Genomic DNA, 22,160 nt, shown 5'->3' on the forward strand with positions numbered 1-22,160 from the left:
CTGTTTGTCAGACTTTTTTTCACTTTGAGCTCATTCGGTTGGCTGCATCCATAGCCTTTATGGGTTCATCACTGAGAAGCTATTTCCTCTGTGGAAACCAAAGGTTATGTTTCCCTTGCACATGAAGGTATAGAATTGGGATTACTGTGATTCCTTTTGTTGTCCAATTTTATTTAAAATTCATAAAATACTAAATAAGTAGGAAGTTTCACATATGAAACTATTTCTATGACCCCCCCCCCAAGAAAAATGTCCTTTTGAAATAATGGCACTAATAATATGTCTTTTCTTAACTCCTCTTAAGGATGCCCCGGGTCAAAGCACTTGACCCCTAACAAGTGTGGTATTGGAAAAGCACACAGTTTCTCTTTCAGGCTTCCAAATGTAGACAAACACACATTTAAAGAGAAAAGTAATGACAAACAGGAGTGGCAGCATCATCCTGACATGTAAAATTCAGAGCTAATTAAACTAGAAGAGCTTGAAGAGTTGAATCTTTTATGTCTCATGTTGCTTAGATGTCACGAGTATTATGGTTTTCCACTCTACAGCCACGGCAAAGAGGGCAGCGGTGCTAAAGGGCACCATATTCAATGCTAAAGAATACTTACAACAGCTACGGGAACTTCTCCCATAAGGAAAGAGATGTCAACTTTTCCTTCTATGAAAAGTTTGGCTGGAGATCCATGTTCCCTTCAGAGCAGCCAGAAACATTTCCATGTTAGTTTTTAAAAAGCGTCTCTGATCACCGCAAATGTTCCTTCGCTCCACCTTCAGGAGTTACAGTGATGCCAAAATCTGAGTCGTTTGGAAAAATTACTTCTTGCTTCTTTGTGAATATTGTTATTGAAATTGAAAGTGCCTGTGGGCTGTGTTTCGAGAAGGAGTGCAAGGTGATGGCAGCTGTAAATGCAGAGTAGATAATGGATCATCATCTCAGGCAAAATATGAATATTTAAATTTGAACTCATTTGAGTCAGGAGCAGAACTGAGCAGGGAGTGTGACTCTGCTAACCATTCAGCAGAGTTGAGGACTGTTGCAAAACTGTATCTGTTTTCAAACGTCTTTTGTAATTGTCCTCTCTTCAACAAGGGGACCAGTGTGTGCGTGTGTGTGAGTGTGTCTGTGTTTACATATCTTTGTGGGGCCCAAACATTGGACATTTACTCTACTTGTGGGGACCAAATGCCCTTATGGGGACACAATTCCGATCCCCACAAGTTTGAAGGTATTTTGAGACTAAAAATGTGGTTTTAGTGACAGGGTTGCAATCTGGTTATAGTGTGTGCGTGTGTGTGTGTCTTTTTTGCAGCCCCTCAGTCTCTTTCCACAGCACAGTTGCGATGGCTGAAGTTACACAATTTGACTTGAGAAGATCAAGAAGATGCTTAGCAGCTTATTAATGGACACAACAAAGTAATCTGGTCATGTTGTCACCATGTGGTAAAGCTCCAGCTTTTATGAGACAGGCCTCTTTATGTCATTTAACAGACAAATCTTGTGTGAACAATGACTTAAAAAAAACTAGTAAAAACTGCTTCCAGAAGAATTCAGAGGGTAAATAGCAGCCAGGTACATTTTATGCAACAATCATCAGCAATTGTGACCGACTCTGTAAAAGCATGTTTTGGAGTTAACACGGTGCCACAGTCTTTCCAAAAGTGGATGTCCCAGCAAATTCTACCTAATGTCAGATCATGCAATGCAAAAAACCAAGGAGCTACATCTCAGACTCTACAGGCCTCAGTTAGCATTTTAAATGTTGATGTTCATGAAAGTACAATTAGAAAAATACTGAGCAAGTATGGCACATCTGGAAGATTTGCCAGGAGAAAGCAACACTGAACAAAGAAAAGCTTATGTTTGCAAAAACAAACCACAAGACTCCTGGAACGGTGTCCTTTGGACAGATGAGACCAAAGTGGAGATGTTTGGCCATAATCCACAGCAACACATTTGATGAAAATCAGACACAGCATATCAGCACAAACACCTCATGCAAATGTCAAGCATGACGATGGAGAGTGATGATTAGGGCTTGTTCTGTTGCCACAGCACTAAGCAGCTTGCAGTTATTGAGTTGATCATAAACTCCTCTGTATATGACAGTTTACAGGAAGGGTATGCTTTCATATGAAAGTCAAATGTGAGACAATCTGTATGACAGTTTTGCCGACTTTCTGCGATTTTGTCCATTGAAAGAAAAAAAACTCTTATCTGATCTCAAGTTGATCACACTTCCCTTCAGATTTGTCTCCTTGTGCATATCTGGCTCTTATTCTTCATTTGTGTAGCTCCCAGGAAGAACCATTTCTGGACAACCTGTCCTTGAAAACTGTTGAAAACTGGTTAGGTCATTTTAAACTAAAATTTTTCTTTCTGCAGATATTTGAAGTTCATTGTGAAAACCTTTTATTGTATCCTGTACAACGAAAGGAGCAGTGGTTAGGTGATAGTAATTTAACTATTTTGATCACTTTTTCAAACTTTCCAGTGTGCAAACATTCCCTTGTTCAGCTTCTGAAATGTGAAAATGTTTGAATGTTGGCCTGTTGGTTTCACAAAATGATCTTTTTGGTCCGCGACAAGCTGTATGATTAATATAAAACATAATCGTGGATGAATTGAAAATAAAAACAGTTTTGCTTGTTGTGGCTAAATGTAGAATAGTGTTGCACAGTTCCACTCAGCAAGCAAAAGGTTGCTGGTTCAACTCCAGCTGGAGACATAACACTTTGGGAATGTAAAACTCTGTGAAGCAAGACATGTGGAGATGTTCAGGAGAAGGCTCAAGCTTGCCATGAACTAGAAACTGCTGGAACACCAGTGTCATTGTCCACAGTGATTTTAACGTCTCCAGGAAGAAGCCCCTGTTCCACTTTCAAGTTTGAAAGCTTGCTTTATGGTCAGAGAAGCTGTTTGGACACAATGACAAGATGTATGTTTGGAGGACTTCAAACTAATCAATTTAAATAAATTAATCAATTTAAAGAAATTAATAATTCTGCCCAGAAGAGAGGTCAAATATCCATCCAGAATTGCACCAGAATCTTCTCGCTGGCTATTTAAAGCATTGGGTCGAAGAGAAACTTGTTGAGGGGACATTTAACCAAATCTAACCAAATTTAGTGTATGTTTATACGTGACCCTGTGTAGATTAAAGCAAATCCAAAATAAATTCATACTTTTTCTTTTGTAAAGACATTAAAGATTCATGCTGTACAATCATTTCCTCCTAGAAGAAGAACAGTTCAAAGAAATGTCTTGATCCATGCTCAATCGTCCAGGTTAGTAAATCCCAAAAGGTTGATTGTGTTCATCTGGACGTTTTCCGTGGGAGAACCAGGTGACTTCTTCAGTGTCAGCTGACTGCAGCTTTCACCAACCTTATAAACGATACATTTGCAAAATAACTGAACGTAGCCGACTGAATGAACGATGGGCTGTGAAGTCAGTTCCTCGATCATTAATATGCAAACTGACCTCACAGCCCATCGTTCAAAGAAATCATTAAAAATTGTCACACCCATGATGGATGTTTGCAAACTTCTGACCACAACTGTTAATAGAGTCCAAATATGATGAGCAAGCCTCTTCTTTAATACTTGGTTACTCACAGTATTTTTTGTATGATTTCTCTTTGCTTGCAAACCAAAAATGGTAGAATGAATAAATCCTGTGAAATTGTAACAATACTGCTTCAACTGTTTTGATTACATACTGTCTGTATTAGAATTTCTTCAGTTTTTAAAAACCTTTGTATGAATCTGATCTGTGGTTTGAAACACTGTTCGTTCGATCTTCATTTACCTTTTCTATTATCGATCTGTATCTTCTTCACATTTCCTTCTTTCCCTTCCTCGGTTAGTTAAATAGCTTTTATTTCCTCACTGCGTTTTAAATTGTGACATTTTTATCTGGACATCCGCAAGCTCTTGCCAAAACTAACATTTGGCCCCAGAGCAGAGTTTACGAAATAAAAATGCTTTCAGTTAATCATCAAACTTGAGCCTGTGGCCCTATTAATCACACAGTTTCTTTTGTGTTTGCAGAGATTGGACCCGTTACAATCACAACAGACCCAAAGAAGTTCCAGTATGAGCTGAGAGAGCTGTACGTTCAGGTGGGTTCAGAGTTCACATCTATCAGTCTAAGGAAACCGAGGCTGAAGCCTGGATGCTCGGGTCATCTGGCTTTGATAAAGGCAGCAGGCTTTGCTCATGTCTGATCTGCTGGTAGAACAACTTGCTGAGCTTATTAAGAAATTTTATCATTCATACAACATCGGATGATGAAAGAGCTTCAATTAGTGTTTTCATCTTAAGCGGATGCCTATCCTTCATGTAACTGGGGCCATGCACCTATTAAATTAAATGATCGTTTGCTGACTTTGATGCACAAAAGCCCCGAAACTTCACCCCATTTTTACCTCCCCTGTCATTACAAAGAAATGCATAAACAAAAACATGCAATGGATGGACAGCAAGCTCTGCATATTTCTGTAATTAGTTTGGTACAAAAGGGAAGATGAGTACCATTCAGAGGCCCTTTGAAGAAAGACTTTGGCGAGTGTCTGTGCATCCTTGGCATGTCCTATTGTTAATCTGGTGTGCGAGCGCATAGCATGGAAGGGATCCAGTTTCCTCTCTCTTGCTGTTTCATTCCTGAGTCTGTTTTTCTTCCCCTCACCTCTTCACCTGCACAACTCCTGAAGAGGCTTTGGCCAAAGAGCGTGGAAAATATACTCTTTGGAATTGATATTTTTCTTAAAATTGAAAAATGTCTGTCACGAAGGCAGTTGTGTTTCAGAAGGGAGAAAAAGTCAGGCCACACTTCAAGAACCGACGTGCGTTGGGGTTTGGCTTAGCCTTAGTGTTTGGGACAGTGGGGGAATGTGGGAGTGCAACATTGTCCAGAGGGGAGATGGTGGAGTTCAGAGGAGTAAGAGGAGTCCTGTCTCTTTACCTACCACCCAAATCCCCCCACTGTGGCTCACTCCGTTCCAGATGTTACTCTTGGGGGTTATGCATCCTAGCTTGGTACTGAACCCTGGAGACAGACAGACAGACAGACAGTAATGTGTCTGCTGGAATGCAGCAGAGAATATTTATGTTTGACCCCACCGACAAGCCAGAGAGAAGAGTGGAAAGGACAGAATGAGCATTCATACATTCCCCTGCATATTTTCTATTTGATGTGTCTTTCACTATATTCTAGATTGTAGAGCTAGAGTCACTAGATTTTATCAGTGCTTTGGATTTTTTTCAAGACATATATTCCACACAGTGTGGCTAGTGGCCAGTTTCACTGCATATAGAGTCCAAATCAAGCAAACGTTTTGCCATAAATCTCATTTAAACGCATTTAAAGCTCTGTTGGAGGTTCACTCACTCACACTTAGGATACTTAAACTCATAAACTAGTTTTTGATGGCTGCCTTTTTTTCTCTCAGGGAGGAGGAGACTGTCCGGAGATGAGCATCGGTGCCATTAAGATTGCCTTGGAGATCTCCTTGCCCGGATCGTATATCTATGTCTTCACTGACGCGCGCTCTAAAGATTATAAGCTCACCCACGAGGTCCTGCAGCTCATTCAGCAGAAACAGTCACAGGTTTGGATTTTCTTTTTCTTTCTACACTCAGTAATATCAACGAGCTCAGATTCAAAGTGACCATGTTTTTCTTACCTTGTCTGTAGGTGGTGTTTGTGTTGACCGGAGACTGTGACGACAGGACTCACATTGGTTACAAAGTATACGAGGAGATTGCCTCTACAAGCTCTGGGCAGGTCTTCCATCTAGATAAGAAACAGGTCAATGAGGTGAGAGGAAACTTTTTAGCACGTACAAGCATTCAGGTTTCAAACCATTTGTGGTTTCAAGAGGTAATTTGGTCGTAGTGATCGAATCATTTAAACTCATCACAGGTTTTGTTCCTAAGCTGTGTACTGTAAATAAAATGGCAGCAGAAGGTTTTACAGCCTCCTCGTGTATTTCGCTATGCCCACGCTCGAGTCTGGTCTCCAGATCAAGTGTGCAGGAAACATTTAGTTGATTGATGTGTACCGTAGCTCTTTTTAACTTTTCCAAGAAATGTAAATCATCAGTCTTGGATGTAGAAACGACTCGAAGCCTGAGCTTTAAATGGTATTGCTGTTTTACTACTGTAAGATAAGATCCCCTGCTAGGGAACTGAGACGTATAGATTTTAAGCAGTTTCATATTAAAATTCAGAAATGCTTCATTTTTCTTTCTTGGCTTGTGAGCAGCATTTTTTGTCAACATCAAATGCATTCTGGTCTGGAGGTGTGCAGAGGAATGAACGAGTAAAGTGGTTTCTAACTAGCTGTCATGGTTTCGAGGGCAGGACTCAGTCGCAGGACTCACGCTGGGTAAAAGTCAAAAGATGGTTTATTTACAAGGATGACACCAGGTGAAATATATACATATATACAGTGCTGGGAGGGAAACAGCGGGCCCGGGGCAGGCAGGGAAAGGTCCAGGGAAGATCCAAGCTCCTCTTCACACAGCCAGTGACTCACAACAACCCACAATCCAGTCTTGTCCAAGCTCACTCACTGTCATCCACTCGGGATCCACGAGGAAGGGAAACAGGCAAGGGTCCAGGGAATTCTGTACACAGGGAGAGAAGCTGATGTTAGAAAGAAGCACTAGGAAATCACTAGGCAAGCTGGGTTATACTGACGGAGATTAGCGCAACAATCCAGCGAAGAATCAGACTCCACTGAGGCCTTAAGTAGAGCAGGAGTAATCGTCGGCGATGGATGGCAGGTGAGTAATTATCAGTGATCGAGGACACGCGAGGACGAGAGCCAGACTCCGCCCCGGTTGGGAGTAGTGAAAACATTCGATCATCGTCATAGATCAAAGTCAGTTAAACTTCAGGCATCTCAATCCGCCCAGTTAGGAAACATAAACCATTGTAAATCAGTTTCGCCTGCTGTGGTGCAAAAAGAAATGACAACATGCTTACTGGAGAGGTAAAAATGAGGCAACAAGACTAAATTTCAATCAGATAATGCTTCCCCATGCAGTCATCATTTTCCTAAGGCCTTTTTGAGATGAACGCTCTCACAAGCGCATGTTCCATCACATGTCCTGGATAGCGAGACATGTGGGTCACACACAGTATGGCTTGAGTTCTCCACAGAGACTCAGAGGAAGGAGGCAGGACACGGAGCATCGTTAGAAACTTCCAGATCAAAGCGTTCACGTGTTGGGAAGCTGACCTTGTATGCAGTTTGTGTGTTAGTTTTCTATATCACTTAAGTCTCCATTATATTTTGTCAGGTGTTTGAATACAGATTCAGGGTCCCAAAACTATACACCATATATGTGTAACTTACGCATTCTTCACATTTCCTTTCCATCGCTGTAGGTTCTTAAATGGGTGGAGGAGGCAGTGCAGTCCTCAAAGGTCCACCTGTTGTCCACTGATCATTTCACTGGAGTCAGCAACACGTGGCAGATGCCCTTTGACCCCAGTCTCAAGGAAGTCACCGTGGCACTCAGTGGCCCGGCACCTGACATTGAGATCAAGAACCCCCAGGGTATGATGAATGTAAACCACATGTCAACATGTTTCCTAAAAAGCTTCGTTTTTGATGTATTTTTTGCATTGTTTATAGAATTCACTAAAATGTGTATAAATTATGTATTCATTCATTTAAAATGATGAATAATGAATAATAGCTAAATTTGTACAGCATTCAATATTGTGCAAAAGTACTGAGTCATTGCTCGTTTCTTATATAAGAGCAAGTGAAATAAGTGCAGAGCTGTTGTAACATGTGCAGCCATGTATGCAAATACAACATAGAAAGCAAAACTAGAGTTTGTACAACTCTGATGAACTCGAAAACAAATATTTTCTATGGCCACTTGTTCTTCAACACTGGCTGAACTCTCTTAGGCAAGCGCTCCTGTTTCTTTCAGTAGTCTTCAGGAATAGTTTAGGCTTCTTAAAGCACATTCAGAGTTCTTCTTTGGATGTCGACTGCCTTTCTTCCTTTGCCTGTCTGATCCCACACGGCTCCAGTATGTTGAGATCTGGGTTCTGGGGAGACCAGTCCATGACTGTTAGTTTTCCATAGTGTGTGTGTGTGTGTTTTTCTCTCTATCCGGGGATGCTTTAACTGCTCTGGTAGTGTGTTTGGGATCACTGTCATGCAGAAAAATGAAGCTTTCCAGATGATATTGCACGGTGGATCAAAATTAACGACTCCAAACAGCAAAGAGGGGAAATACCACAACAAACATGCACAAACATTTGACCCACAGCATGCATTTAAGTCGCATGAATCTAATTTCTTTACTGCCGGTTAGGGATGGTTGTGATATCAATAAGAAAATCGGAGTCGCTAAATTCTTATCAGTTATCCCTATCCATGTTCATAATTGTGTCAATTTTGACAAGATCCCAAAACCACAGTTTGAAATGAAACCGTGACAGAGCCTCCAAAATCAGCTTTGTTTCTTTTTTTAGTTTCTCTGGAATTTAGAGGAGATTTCTCTATGTGCAGTATGTAAAATACACACTCTGCTTTCTAGCTTTGCCAGAAGCCAGAGAGAAGCTACAGTGAAGTGACAGGTGTCGGTGTCCCATGTGGCGCGCACACACGGTGCAGATAGCAGAGTCAGCAGAACAGACGAGCGTCAGCTCAGATCTCACAAGAGTTGTCGTGGCCGAGTGGTTAAGGCGATGGACTAGAAATCCATTGGGGTCTCCCCGCGCAGGTTCGAATCCTGCCGACAACGACACAATGCTTTTCTCAGCCGTCAGACAGTTAAAGAGCAAACCAACCCTGACAGGCTGTAGTCGCTGATTTTCTGAGAAGACATGAAGGGATAATCACATAATCAAAAGAGAATACTGCAAATATGAATACTAACTGAGGGACCAAAGCATAAACTTACGTCTTAATGCATGCTCAGTCATCCAGGTAAGGGAATCTCAAAAATCTCTGTTCATCTGGACGTAACAGTTTCAGTGGCAAAGGTTTCAGGTCCCACTGAGATCTGGGAAGACTACTACTACACCTACTGGTAGTAATAAACCAGGACTAAAAGCTAGAATAGAGTAAATATAGAAACCAGTCACATGATGCTAGAGTAATACATAGATCAAAACAGAAATCCTAAATTGAAAAGAACAATTTAAAAAAAGGACTAATTATCTAAAACAGCAACTAGACGATACTAACACGTAGGAACATATAATATAGTAACTTAACTACAGTGTTCGAAAGCGTCTTCTTTTCTGTCTGCCATAGTAAAGACTGCAGCAACATCTGGGATGCATACATTGCGCACATGTTTTAATTACAGTATCTTGGCTAATGTATCAAAGACATCTTGGATGATTTATAAGACGTGCATCCATCCAGCAGCAAGAGTTAAGAATTAGGTTGTATAATTCAAAGCTGTAGAAAAGGTAAATAATTATCTCACGGTCCATGTCTATGTTCCTCCAGGGAAGCTTGTGGGGAAGAGTGATGGCCTCACTGAGCTTTTGCACATTCCCAACTCTGCCAAAGTTGTCAACATCAAGGATCCACAGCCTGGGATGTGGTCTATCAAGGTAAACAATTCATTCTTTAGCAGAAAATGTGTGTAAAATAACAGCCTGCTAACAACTACCATCGCTGGACTGCTTTTAAGACCGCTTACTGCAAATAGTTGAGTGGTGTAGCCTTGAAACGAGGTAACAACGTAGACCCCAGGAGGGAGCCGTGGCCTTGAAGAAGGTTCAAAACTTGAATTACTGCAGTAATATATCAGCATGCTGAGATACAATGATATGTAATCAATTTGACATGCACGCTGTCTGGTGAAGGCATCTCGGATTCCCAGTGAATCAAAGCATGATCAGAAAAACACACGTGAGCCCTGAGATGGATTTTAAAGCAACACTGAGGATCGAGACAATGTTTAACATTCAAAGCTCTGCTCCTGTCTAATCTTGGCACCCAGCTGTCACACGTTGTCACTGCTGCTGTCAAAGCCAGATGTTTTGGATTTTGTTAACCTGAGTGATTTGTCGGCGTTGTGTCAGTGTTGCCTCTGAGGCCCCCGGTGGTGCACTCATCTCTGCATAGAGTTAGATTTTTGTTGCGTGTGTGGAAAAAATGTCGACTCAGCGCTTCCTCTAATAAAAAAGTGTGCATCAAACTCTGGGAGGTGCATATGAGCGATGAGAGAGCATTAATGGGTGGAACATTTGTATTGCTGTAGCTTTTTCTACATGTTGGTGCGATATTACTCTCTCTGGCTTTTATATTACATGATATTCCACAGTATATACGATGCTTCTATTTTGTAGTTCTTTCTTTTGTTTTTTAGGCAAAATAGAAATTAAAACGAGTCCTTTCCAGCTGTATCTGCAGCTAACCCACAGGTTAAGCCACTGCTGGGGTCTGTCTCTTTTCAGATTGTTTCCTTATTCCTTCTGTGTGACAGAGAAAACACTCCCTGATACACAGAATTACCTCTCGTGAACCTTTCCAGGTTTTAATATGTTGCTTATATTTGTTTTTCTCTACTGGGGGTACTGGTAAGTGAAACTCTGAGATTGAAATATGCGCTAAGGTGAATCATCTGTAGTGTTCTGTTTTATATCTGCTTAAAAAGCTCTCAGGAAGCTTTGAGTTCTGTGCTGACTTAACTCATCCAATGTGATCTGTGTTTATAGAAGTGCTGATGGATATAAACAGACACCAAAAAAAGAGAGACAGCAACTTTCTGTCTTAATCATGTCATCCAGTCGCCTCTGCTGCTGCCCCCTTCCCGACTCTATCATTCACTCCCTTTCTGTCACTTACTGAATATTCCTTCCTCTTTCCGTCCTTCTCCCCTCCCCAACACATTTAGTCCTCTAATTCTCTCCCTCAGAGACTCAGGGATCCGCTGCTCAGCTTAAACTCCCAAAACATCTTGTTTTTCCTTTCGGAAAGTGGCTTTTCCCCACATCACTCTAACAGGCTTTTAGACATACATATCTCCTTGTCATCTGTAGCTGTATTTCCCAGGGCACCCAAAGAAATGTGAATAAATACTTGAGGGGGATTTAGCTATTCTACCATGCTGGGTTTCTGTAACGCTAATGGCCCATGACATCCCAGTGTAACACCCAGACCACAGATTTTTGTGTGAAAAGGAATTTGATCCATTTTAATCTGACTTTAATTGGATAAAGTAGTGATGTGTTGAAGCCAGGTTCACCCAATTATCAGCACCTGCTTCTTCACATAATTCTTGCAACATTAATCTCAATTTTGTTTAATTGAATTTAATTATTTCACTGTAAGGTAAGATCATGTACACATACTGTAAAAAAATTCAGTTTGCACTAAAAGCAAACTTCGCCACCTCTGTACGCACATAAGGTAATCAAACTGTGAGGTCGCTGTCATTCACAAGTGGCTAACCCTAAGCTAAAATGCTTTAATTTATATATCTAGAGATATATCTAAAGCCATCACCAGCAGTAAGGAGCTCCAGCATTAGAGCTCTGTGGTACAGCTGTCTGTCAGCACCACATATCTACTGCACAAAAAAGGGATCTAGGGATATGAATTACAGTGCAGACTTTCCATATGCTTACTTTGAAGAGTGTGTTTACAGAATTTTGTAACCCATGATAGGAATGATAAAGTTTTAATTTGAAAAGCATGTAAAATAGCTTAAAGCCTCCCCAGGCACTTTTTTCCTAAATTGGTGTTTCATTAAAGTCATTCTGACTCATTTGCTTGCAGTATATCACAGGACTCGCACAAAGAAAATAAACTGACATTATAACCAGATGCAGCTACTAAGAAATTATAGGATGCAACAAAGGCATACGCTCAAATTATACTGTTTTTTGTATAGATGCATGCTTAAGGTAAGGAAATCCCAGAGAGTTGGTTCTGTTCATGTGAACGTTGTTTTTAATGTCACTCACCCAACGACTTCTTCAGTCTCTGCACATTTGCTTTAGTTTTTCAATGAATTAAAGTCGTAACCAATAAAAAAAACTATTAAAGCTCTGCGTACGAATCCAATCAGTGATTCTCCAGAAAGCAAATAAATGTCTCAGCACAGATCTGATTCAGCTAAGCGCTGGTGTATTCAGGCCTGGACAGGTCAGTCTGTATGGGTGGGTGTGAAATTGGGAAATGGGAGTGGTTTTAATTGCACTCACTGTTCTTTGCCTTTTCTAAAGGAGTGACCTTTGAAGAACCTCTCTCCTAATTATCCCCTCAGTTACAACCAACTAAAGACCAAGTGTAATGCTGTGGCAGCCAGTAGGGTGGGTTTAATGCAGGCATTAGCCTTTGAGGCTGAACCAAATCCCCTCATTATCTGAGCAATTTCACCTATAGTTTCATAATTGTGCTCATCTTTGCCTGCAAGCTCTGCACTATCCTATTTGGTAGTTTTCTCTTTACTGTACGTCAGATAGAACGTAGTCATTAATAAATGCAGCAAATTCACAAACTCTCTTTGATTTCAGGCAATTGCAAATGACAGTTTAGGTTTGCGTGCCTTGTTTTGCCCTGTGACTCAGTGTCTGTGACACCTTAGGTGAGGGGTTTCCACCTCTCACCAACATATACTTCATTGTAATTACTCTGTCTCTATTTTTCAAAGCTTCAAATCACCTCCACATGATGAGGACCACATGAGCAATTACCTGCTCTCTGATTATAGTCGTTGTGTTTAAAGTGATTCTTAGACCAAATAGGTCATCTCCCGATTGAGATGTAAGATATTAGGCTGTTAGCAGTGGCTTTGTCAGTGGCGTGTCTGTACATGTGGGGGATTGTTGGCATACAAAAGACTCTTCCCAATGCTGTGTCTGTCATTTACACCACTCAGCACTGCCTTTGATGACCCACGCCCTCTTCATTTGTTTGAATCTGAGCTATTATAGTTTCATGAGTTCTGATCAGCTGATCAGGTTTTCCAAATTCAATAATTAGTTTTAGTCGTTTTATATTTTTCAAAAGCCTAAAATGTTTTAGTTTCGTTTTAGTTAACTATAACAGCCTTTTGGTGATTCCTATAAATCAGCGCTCCCCAACCTTTTTTGCGTCACGGACCAGTTTATGTCCAATAATATTTTTACGGACCTGCCTTTAAGGCGTCACGGATAAATACAACAAAATAAAACCAGTACCAGTACCAAATGTATTCATAACACACAGGAAAAGACCCAGGCAAACCGAGTTAAAGATAAAAACGATAAAATCCCTGTTAACCATAAATTTCACACCCGAGCTTCAACTCTCGCGGCCCAGTACCAAACAGATCCAGTACCGATCCGTGGCCCGGGGGTTGGGGACCGCTGCTATAAATCATATCGCCATTAAGGATCAGCTTGGATCAAACATCTGAAATTTAAGAATAAAGGTTTATCCATTAAGAATTCTCAAAGACAGTATCTGGTAAACAAATGGACCTAAAACACTTCTACCTTTTTAATACAGACCGCAAGTGAAGGAAGGCACTCAGTCCGTATCTCAGGTCTCAGTACCATCGACTTCCGAGCTGGGTTTTCCAGGAAAGCCACCATGGACTTTAAAAAGACATCCAGTAGGCCAGTTCAAGGTCGGTAAAGGAAACATTTAAAAACTTTGGAAACAACAGGATGTGATGTTTGTTTGTTTTGTACTTGCTGGTTTTTTGCTTTCATCTTTTGAGATGTCAGAATATTCCACATGAGGACACAACACATATTGATTTTCCAGGTATTCCCACCCATATCCTTCTGAACACCACTGGACTCTCTCCTCCTGCTCGACCTGACAGGCTGGAGCTCCTGTCTATCTCTGGCACAGTGATCAAAACTTTGCCAATCCGGTACTACCCGGACCGTCAACCGTACAACCTCTGGAACATCACAGAGTTCATACCACCCAACGAGGCCTTCTTCCTGCGAGTGACAGGATATGACCGCGACGGTTTCTTGTTCCAGAGAGTCTCGAGTGTTTCCTTCTCCAATATTGTACCTGGTCAGTGATGCATATTATTAATCATATTTAGATGGATATATAAAAGGTTTCCTACCAATTTGCTTATTAATTTTCCTGACTTCATTTGCTTCTTTATCTTCCCGTTAGATGCTCCTAAGGTGCTGATGCCAGCCAAAACTCATGGTTACTACCTCCAGAGAGGGATAATCAAATGCCAGGTAGAGAGTTTCATCCCTTTCACACTGCGCTTCAGCAGGGATGGAGGAAGACTTGGGGTGGACCAACTTTTCAGGTGAGCAGCAGCTGTCAAAATAATATAATATCATCTATTAAGTGTTAAGATTAACACATTCTGCTTAGGACCACTGTGATTCAAAGAAGACTGATTTTTCAATCTGTTGTCGTTTATATTTGGAGTCATGCTCTTTTCTGCAACCTATGAAAAAACCCTAAATTTATTCTAATGTTTGCCAGACCATATGCTTACTCAGATCTCAAAACTGGTCATTAAGGGACAGGTGAGCTCTGAAAAGTCATCTTTATTGGGGCAAGCGTTAAAGACCTAAACACCTTCAGGGTGTTTTTATGAATCATTTTGGCTATGTGTGGCTTGTTGGTTATGGTTAATGTCTTTAATTGTTACTACATTTCCAGGCTTTGTAAGAAAAGGTATAATGTCCTCAACAGATGTATTATAATGGACATGCTGGAGGATGTAAAACTATTATATTTTGTTTCCATCTCGAGATTAAATTCAGTTAAATTTTACAGAGATGAGTTGATAGAGTACCAAAAGGATTCTTAAAAAGCAAAAAATAAAGTAAATCTGCTGGTCGTTAACACTTTTTCACAAATTTCCTGTGACTCTGTCATTCTAGTGAGTCTGACAGTGCATTATGGGAAATAGCCGAGGTAACTCTAAAGGACGAGGGTTACTACGAGTGCATTGCCATCAGCAGCGCTGGAACAGGGCGAGCTCGGACCTTTCTGGATGTATCAGGTAAACAAAAGTTTATTGCACAAAAATCATGAAACACCAGCTCCAAAACATTTAACGTTTTCTAGTCGTTTAAATAAGACTTTTGTTTTTAAAAACTATGATCTGAGTCTCTAGTTCATGTTATGGATTACAAATTATGGAAGTAACATAAATGGGGGCTCGTCCGGGATCTTTTGGGCTCACCGTCAGAGATCTCAGGCACAAATCACGGACAAGCCTCCAATTTTCACAAATTTGCTTTAGATGTGTGACAAATAATGAGAACCTAGAAGATTTTTGTTTAAACAAAAGAGAATTCACAACACAAACACAAAAGAGAGTCGAACCAAGGTGGAAGCGAGAGATGGTTAATCCGGGCCAGCTTTTATTGCCTGTAAGCTAGTTGTTGTCTAATGCAAGTATAAACTACCTCTAGCAGTGTGGGAGAGGCATGACAATACAACAAAATGATAAACTAAGTTAAAGTAATTCTCAGAATTTGTGTTGCTGTGTTATTGTTATTGTAATTATTAGTGCGCTACCCTCCATCACTACATTAAATGAGCCATGGCTGCTGGCCAGGAACGCTTACAGGCTGGGGAGCATTAGACTGTCAACAGATGTAAATGAAGTCTGATCGATCTGCTGGCAGGGCAATGTTTAGAAAACAACACGTTATTACTGAGTGAAATGGAGCAGCAGGTATATGTCATGCTTAGCAGGTTTACACACACACACATGTTGGGTATTCATATCTTGTGGGGACATCTAATTGACATAATGCTTTCCCTAGCCCCATGCCCTAACCCTAACCCTTACCCTAAACCTAACCATAACCTAATTGTAACCCTAACAGAGCCACATTTTTAGTCTCAAAAATGCCTTCAAACTGATTAGGACTGGGATTTTGGTCCCCACAAAGATATGAATGCACACATGCACACACACAAAAGCTATGGACTTATGGCTGGAATCTATGTCGCAGTCAACATGGGCTAAAGTTTATAGTTTCTCCTGCAGTCGAGCCCATGCAGAGACACTGCACAATGGCAAGATTAATGTAACTTAATGGAGCGTAAAACATGATGCTGTAATCCATGCCTCAGTGCAGGTTTGTAATGGAGCCTATGGTATGGTTTTTGTGAGTCATTTGTAAAGAAATGAGCTGTGGCTACAGTGTAAGATGAGAAAACATAAAGCTGCAATTAAGCTGCAGGATGTTCAAGGAAAAAAACATCCCACTGATGGTTTGGTTTGGTCACTGACTTGGATGCACAGTTTTTTTTTTTGTTTTTTTTGTTTTGTTTTTTTTCTAAATGACATCAGAAACAGCAGTATGCGACATTACGTGATGGCAGAGCTTCAGTTCATCCTTTGTCATTTTATTTTATTTATTTATTTTTTTTTTAATAAATAGGACAGGGGGAATGAATGAGAGAGAGAGGGGGAGAGAAAGAAAGAAAACCAAAGGGGAGAAGAGACGGTGAGAAGGGGGGGGAAGAGAGAGAAAAAAAACCAAAAAGAACTCCTGGGTCACCTGTATGGAGAAAAAAAACAAACAAACAAACAAACAAAAACAAACAGAGGAGACAGCAAACAACAAAGAGCAACATAATAATAGAGAAAACAAAGCACCATCACAATAAACTAGCTAGTCATAGATATCAGTATTTACTAAGTAATAAACAATATTGTGCAGCACGCAAGATAGACAGCGCACAGTGTGCTTTGAGGCAGCAGCCAAGAAAGCTTTAGTCCGCGTCTGTGAATACCCATGTGTGCATACCTGTGTGGATCAGCATGCTTGCATTCCAAAGGTTTCTCCATGTAATGATCTGCTAGGGAGTGTGGGGGGGCCACAGCCCCGTCCTCCAGGGTGTGAAGCGGGTATGGAGGAGATCAAAACTCCAGACATCCAGAGGCCCCCAGAACACAAGAGACCATGGAAGACCAACAGAGGGGCAGCCGCGCCACTGTCCCAGTAAGAGCTGAGGAGAGTCCCAGATGAGGGCTCGCCCAGCAGCCGCGGAGCAGAAGTCAGGGGGAGTTGCAGTGACGCGCCCGTGAGCTCCGCCGGCCCCCAGCTGCGCCTGAGTGACCGAGCCCTAGGCCGAGAGGCTGGGGGCACCCCACCTCCAAAGGGGCCCGAGCGAGCCCCAGGCCCCAGGCCCCGACAAGCGGCCGCCAAGGAGTGAGCCGGTGTGTACCCGGACGCCCACCCCCAGACACAAAGAACCACCAACACACCGACACCTGAGGGAGTCCGCCACCGGCAGGGGAAGTGGTGGTGGGTGGAGATAGGCCTCCAAACCTTGGAGGGCCTGAGATGTCCCCAGAGAGGTGGCGTCTGATACCCAACCTGACATATAGACACAGACATACAGGCACACACAGACACAAACATCCATTCCCACCCTCATGCTCTCATATGCACTCACTCCACACTCAACCAACGTGGAGACAGACATAAAGAGACGCTGTACACACAATCACACTCCCCAAGCGTACTCTACAAACCGGGTCTAGGTACCCTTGCCCCTGGAGGGGGGAATTGCACCCAGACCCAGGTGGTGTTACCCTTTTCCCTGCGGTGGGGAGAGGCAGACCACCCCGACTCCGCAGCAGCAGGGAGGCCCCACACCCCAGACCGCAGTCGGACGGCCAACTCCTCCTACTAGCCCTCCCGCTCCAGCAGGCCGCAGAGAATGGGGGTGGGAGAAGACTCCAAACCTCCCTCCACCCGCTCATTGTAGTGTTGATGCATATGTGTTCTAAGGTGCAATTAAAACCCAGGAGGGCATGGAGCTACCTGCCAAGGAGCAGCAGGTAAGCGCATAGTCCCTCCTGCTAGCCCTCAATGACTAAGTGTATTTAAAATTGAGAGGTGGGCAACGACGTCAGGGGTGAGGTATACACCCTGATGGTGATTTGGACTCCGTGATTGTGCCCACCCCCAAGATCCTATATGTATGTGTAATGAGAGTGTGAATAATGTGAATGTCTAAGTTGTGGGATAAAATTGAGGCAGAGGCAGCCAGAAGGGGACGGGGGGGGGGGGGGGGGGGGGGTAGCCTCCTCTGCACCCTGGTGACATACCCCCACTCCAAGGCCCTGCATGTGTGGGTGGTTGTGGAGGAGCGGGAAGAGGGAGGCAGCTGGAGATGGGGAGGGAAGGAAGGGGGGGGCAGGTAACCCCTCCCTGGGGCCAGCTCCCCCGCTGACCCCAGTAGGCACTCCCACCCTCCGCGACCCGCCAGGGAAGGGGGGCCCAGGCCCATCAGACCGGGGCCCAGTGCAGTAGCGCCCCCCGGCTCCACAGAGCCCTGGACAGTCCACCCAACCCCACCACAGAGAAAACTGCACCCACCCCACCATCCACACATCTTCCAGACTACATAAGACGGTAAACGCCCAGGCTGAGATCTTCCTCCACCTCTCCTGTATCTCCCCCTCCTGCAGAGAGTTCCTGAGAGAAGAAAGCTCCTGCAAGATGTGACCATCCCCCCCCACCAGTGCACAGTTTTGATAAAGCAGCTGAGCCACAGAAACTGACTGTTATCCACAACGAGAAAAAAGATCACGTAAATCATTTTTTGGATGATAATTTTATCACTCTAAGCCCTGAGCAAGGACAGAACCAGAAGGGATCATACAGTGATTTATATGTTTATATGTTTAGTCTCACCACTGGGCAAAATAAAAATTATGTTTCCATCTTTTTTTGTCCAGTTTTTTCTTTCCAAGAAACTTTCGTCTCTGTGGAATTCACAGAGCTTCATCTGCATGATTATTGCCAAGCTGGGTGGAGAAGGTTGAAAGACGCTTTGTGAAACAGAAGAGCAAAAGAAGAAGCCAGACAGGGTCCTGTGTAATATATGAGCGTAACTCATTGCGCTGACTGACCTGCTCTGTTTACAGTTCAAAGTTGCGGAGGTAGCTCAGTGCGGCTAACTGTTGCCTTTTATGATGTCCCTAAAATTTCATGAAATAAATCCCCTCTCAGCCACAAGTCCAACCTTTGTTAGTGAGCCAGCTATACTCTGAACAGGATGACAGGGCCCTGTTTTTTATACACATGCAAACACATAATACCGCCCCTGCTGCCAAACTTATGTCATCCTAATCCCAGAGAGCTATTCTGAAATCCCCAGCATCCTCCCTTTATCAGAGCCAAAGCTTCCACCGCCACATCTTCCATTTCTTTTCTACTTTTCCTTTTATTACCCTTTTCTCTACTTAGCTGTGGTTCCACACTGAGAAAATGATTGATGACACGGCAAGGCTCACACGATTTCTGTTTTTGACATGATGACGCGACAAAAGACGGACAACAGGCAAGTTTGGTGGATATAAGATCTGACAAACTTTGGACATCATTTGATGTGCGAGTGCTTCAAAAGATAACAAAAAACCTTTGCACATCTATTTCAGAAGAAAATCAGACTGAGCAAATGTTGTAAACAGGCAAACAATAAATTATTGCTCAGGTGTGTGAGGACATCAAGGAATACATTTCCAGAGGCTAAGAACAATACACGTGTACATCCTGTATTATTTGACCGTTAGAAATATATGAATTTCTGTCGTTTTGGTCTATCTGTCTGATCTGTAACTCATATCTCTTTTGGTTGTTTGGTTGTTTGCAAACATTTGTGTGTTTCACAGCTTCTGACCAGTCGACCAATAACTCGTAGTTTGTGCACGTGCAGAAAATTTAGGTTAAAAAACTTGACTCCAAAAAAGTCAGGGCAGTTTCCATGATTGGATTCTTTTTGTCGCTACTTACGTAAGTGTCACAAAGAAAGTAACCACTTGCTCTGAACTGCTGTTTATTCTATGATGTCACGTTTTTTCGATTGCTGCCAACAACCTTCGTTCATCCTGCTCTCACACTCACACAGAGCCCCCTCCAGCCGTCACAGTCCAGGGTAACGTAACTGCCTCCCCGGGCTCCCGGGCTGTCCTCACCTGCCACGTCGTTAGCACCGTCAGCTTCAACCTCACCTGGTTGAGAGGAGGCCAAGACGCCCGTCTGGACCCACGCGTGAACGTCCTCGCCAACCTTTCGCTGCAGGTGTCCGCCGTAACCCCGGATCATTCTGGCTGGTACGAGTGTCACGCTGTAAATGAGGGAGGGGTGACTGCAGAGCGGCTCTACCTCACTGTACAAGGTGAGGAGCGTGTGTTTATGTCTTTGTGTGTTCTTAGGTTTTAACCTGCTGATGGTCTGTGTGGCTTTGTACCTGCACCTGCAATTCTCAGCGAACACAACCACTTTTCTAAAATATATGTCTCTTAAGTGCCCCTGCCTCCCTTCCCTCCCCTGCTCCCCATATTTCACTCTTTCGCTTTATGAGATGTGTGAAAATTATTTATGGTTGACTCTCAGGCAACACTGAAGTAGAGTTTTCCATCTCCGGACAGCACTTTTTAGATTAGATTAGATTAGATAGAACTTTATTAATCCCTCGGGTGGGTTCCTCTGGGAAATTCGATTTCCAAAAAAGCACAGCACCGACAGAAGTTACAGAGTTACAGAATATTATATATATATATATATATAATACACACACACACACACACACACACATATATATATATATATAAATACAGAGACAATATAAATAAAATATACGAAGGGGATAAATAGAATAAATAGGAATAAAAATAAAAATACAAGTGAATTGCACATTTCAAGTATTGAGTCTATTGCACTGTTGACTATTTACAAAAGTATTGCACAAGGTATTGCACAGTGAGGTGAAGAGGCACTACAGCTTAGTTGTTCCCCCCTCCTTTGTCCTCCTGTTTCCCCTCCCTCTCCCCTCCAGAGAGGAGTTAAACAGTCTGATGGCGTGTGGGACAAAGGAGTTTTTAAGTCTGTTAGTTCTTGTCTTTGGGAGAAGCAACCTGTCACTGAACAGACTCTTCTGGTTGTTTATGGCCGTGTGCAGAGGATGCCCAGCATTGTCCATAATGTCCATCAGTTTCTTTAATGTCCTTTTCTCTGCCACTGTCACCAGAGTGTCCAGCTTCATGCCGACCACAGAGCCAGCCCTCCTGATCAGTTTCTCCAGCCTGGATGAGTCCTTCTTTGCTGTGCTGCTCCCCCAGCACACCACAGCATAGAAAAGTACTCCAGCAACCACCGACTGGTAAAACATCCTCAGGAGCTTCCTGCAGATGTTAAAAGACCTCAGCCTCCTGAGGAAGTACAGTCGGCTTTGGGCTTTTTTATACAGGTGCTCTGTGTTGCATGACCAGTCCAGTTTATTGTCCACCCACAGCCCGAGGTACTTGTACTTGTTGACCACCTCCACCTCCTCCCCCTCTATCTGAACCGGCAGTGGACCTTCTCTGGACCTCCCGAAGTCCACAACCAGTTCCTTAGTCTTTGAGGTGTTGAGTTGCAGGTGGTTTGTGTGACTCCATGCGACAAAGTTCCTCACCAGACTTCTGTACTCCTCTTCCTGATCATCCCAGATACACCCCATGATGGCCGTGTCATCTGCAAACTTCTGAATATGGCATAATTCAGAGTTGTAGCAGAAGTCAGAGGTGTACAGGGTGAAGAGAAGAGGGGACAGCACAGTTCCCTGTGGTGCTCCTGTGCTGCTGACCACTGTGTCAGACGTGATGTCCTTCAGCCTGACGTACTGTGGTCTGTCAGTGAGGTAGTCGGAGATCCAAGCCACCAGGCAGGGGTCCACCTCCATCCTGTTCAGTTTTTCTTGAAGCATACAGGGCCGGATGGTTCCTAACGCTTCACTGATATGAGTCGGGAACACTGTTGCATGGATGAAAGAGTGCTGCTATCTATCTGGCCAGCTCCACAGAGCGTCTGCCAGCACCTGGGCAGGAAACAGTGATGCGGTACAGCTGCTAAAATCCACTTATTAGCACAGGATCTCAGCCAGAAACATTTGAGAAAGGAATTGAGGAAGTCTGAATGAGTGAAGAATTTTTCTTATTTTCTTTCCTTAATTCAATCTGTCCAGATGAACATCCTGTGTTTGCTTGGCTATACGACCAGAGAAGAAGAAAATTCAAAATCCATATGCTGCACGATGTTAGCCTAAATCTCTCCGCATGCTTTACTTCTTGGGCTTCAGTGGTTTTAAAAGAAGACAAATTGGCGTTCTTCTCTTTTTAAATGAGAAGGAGAGCCGTTTACTCAAAGTGGCTTTTATTTTCTAGACCTAAATT

At 42.8% G+C, this 22,160-nt stretch overlaps 1 protein-coding gene and 1 non-coding gene across 2 annotated transcripts in view; both read left to right on the forward strand.

Annotated features, from left to right (window-relative positions):
• The window catches only part of hmcn1 (hemicentin 1), a 90,697-nt gene that overhangs the window by 17,954 nt on the left and 50,583 nt on the right, over window positions 1-22,160 (forward strand). Inside the window, exons 2-11 of the mRNA XM_086268500.1 lie at window positions 4,054-4,124; window positions 5,454-5,612; window positions 5,699-5,821; window positions 7,399-7,570; window positions 9,494-9,600; window positions 13,490-13,610; window positions 13,751-14,014; window positions 14,123-14,267; window positions 14,854-14,975; window positions 19,856-20,125. Coding sequence (XP_086124626.1) covers window positions 4,054-4,124; window positions 5,454-5,612; window positions 5,699-5,821; window positions 7,399-7,570; window positions 9,494-9,600; window positions 13,490-13,610; window positions 13,751-14,014; window positions 14,123-14,267; window positions 14,854-14,975; window positions 19,856-20,125 — 1,554 coding nt within the window. The remainder of the gene's footprint in view (window positions 1-4,053; window positions 4,125-5,453; window positions 5,613-5,698; window positions 5,822-7,398; window positions 7,571-9,493; window positions 9,601-13,489; window positions 13,611-13,750; window positions 14,015-14,122; window positions 14,268-14,853; window positions 14,976-19,855; window positions 20,126-22,160) is intronic.
• trnas-aga (transfer RNA serine (anticodon AGA)) lies at window positions 8,696-8,777 on the forward strand. Its single transcript has one exon. It is a non-coding gene; the product is annotated as a tRNA-Ser (tRNA).

The sequence above is a fragment of the Aulonocara sp. 'chitande type north' Nkhata Bay genome, linkage group LG17 (genome assembly GCF_057382095.1).
Source record: "Aulonocara sp. 'chitande type north' Nkhata Bay isolate Kocher_YH1m ecotype deep benthic linkage group LG17, A_spYH_male_GT1.1, whole genome shotgun sequence".
Taxonomy (NCBI): domain Eukaryota; kingdom Metazoa; phylum Chordata; class Actinopteri; order Cichliformes; family Cichlidae; genus Aulonocara; species Aulonocara sp. 'chitande type north' Nkhata Bay.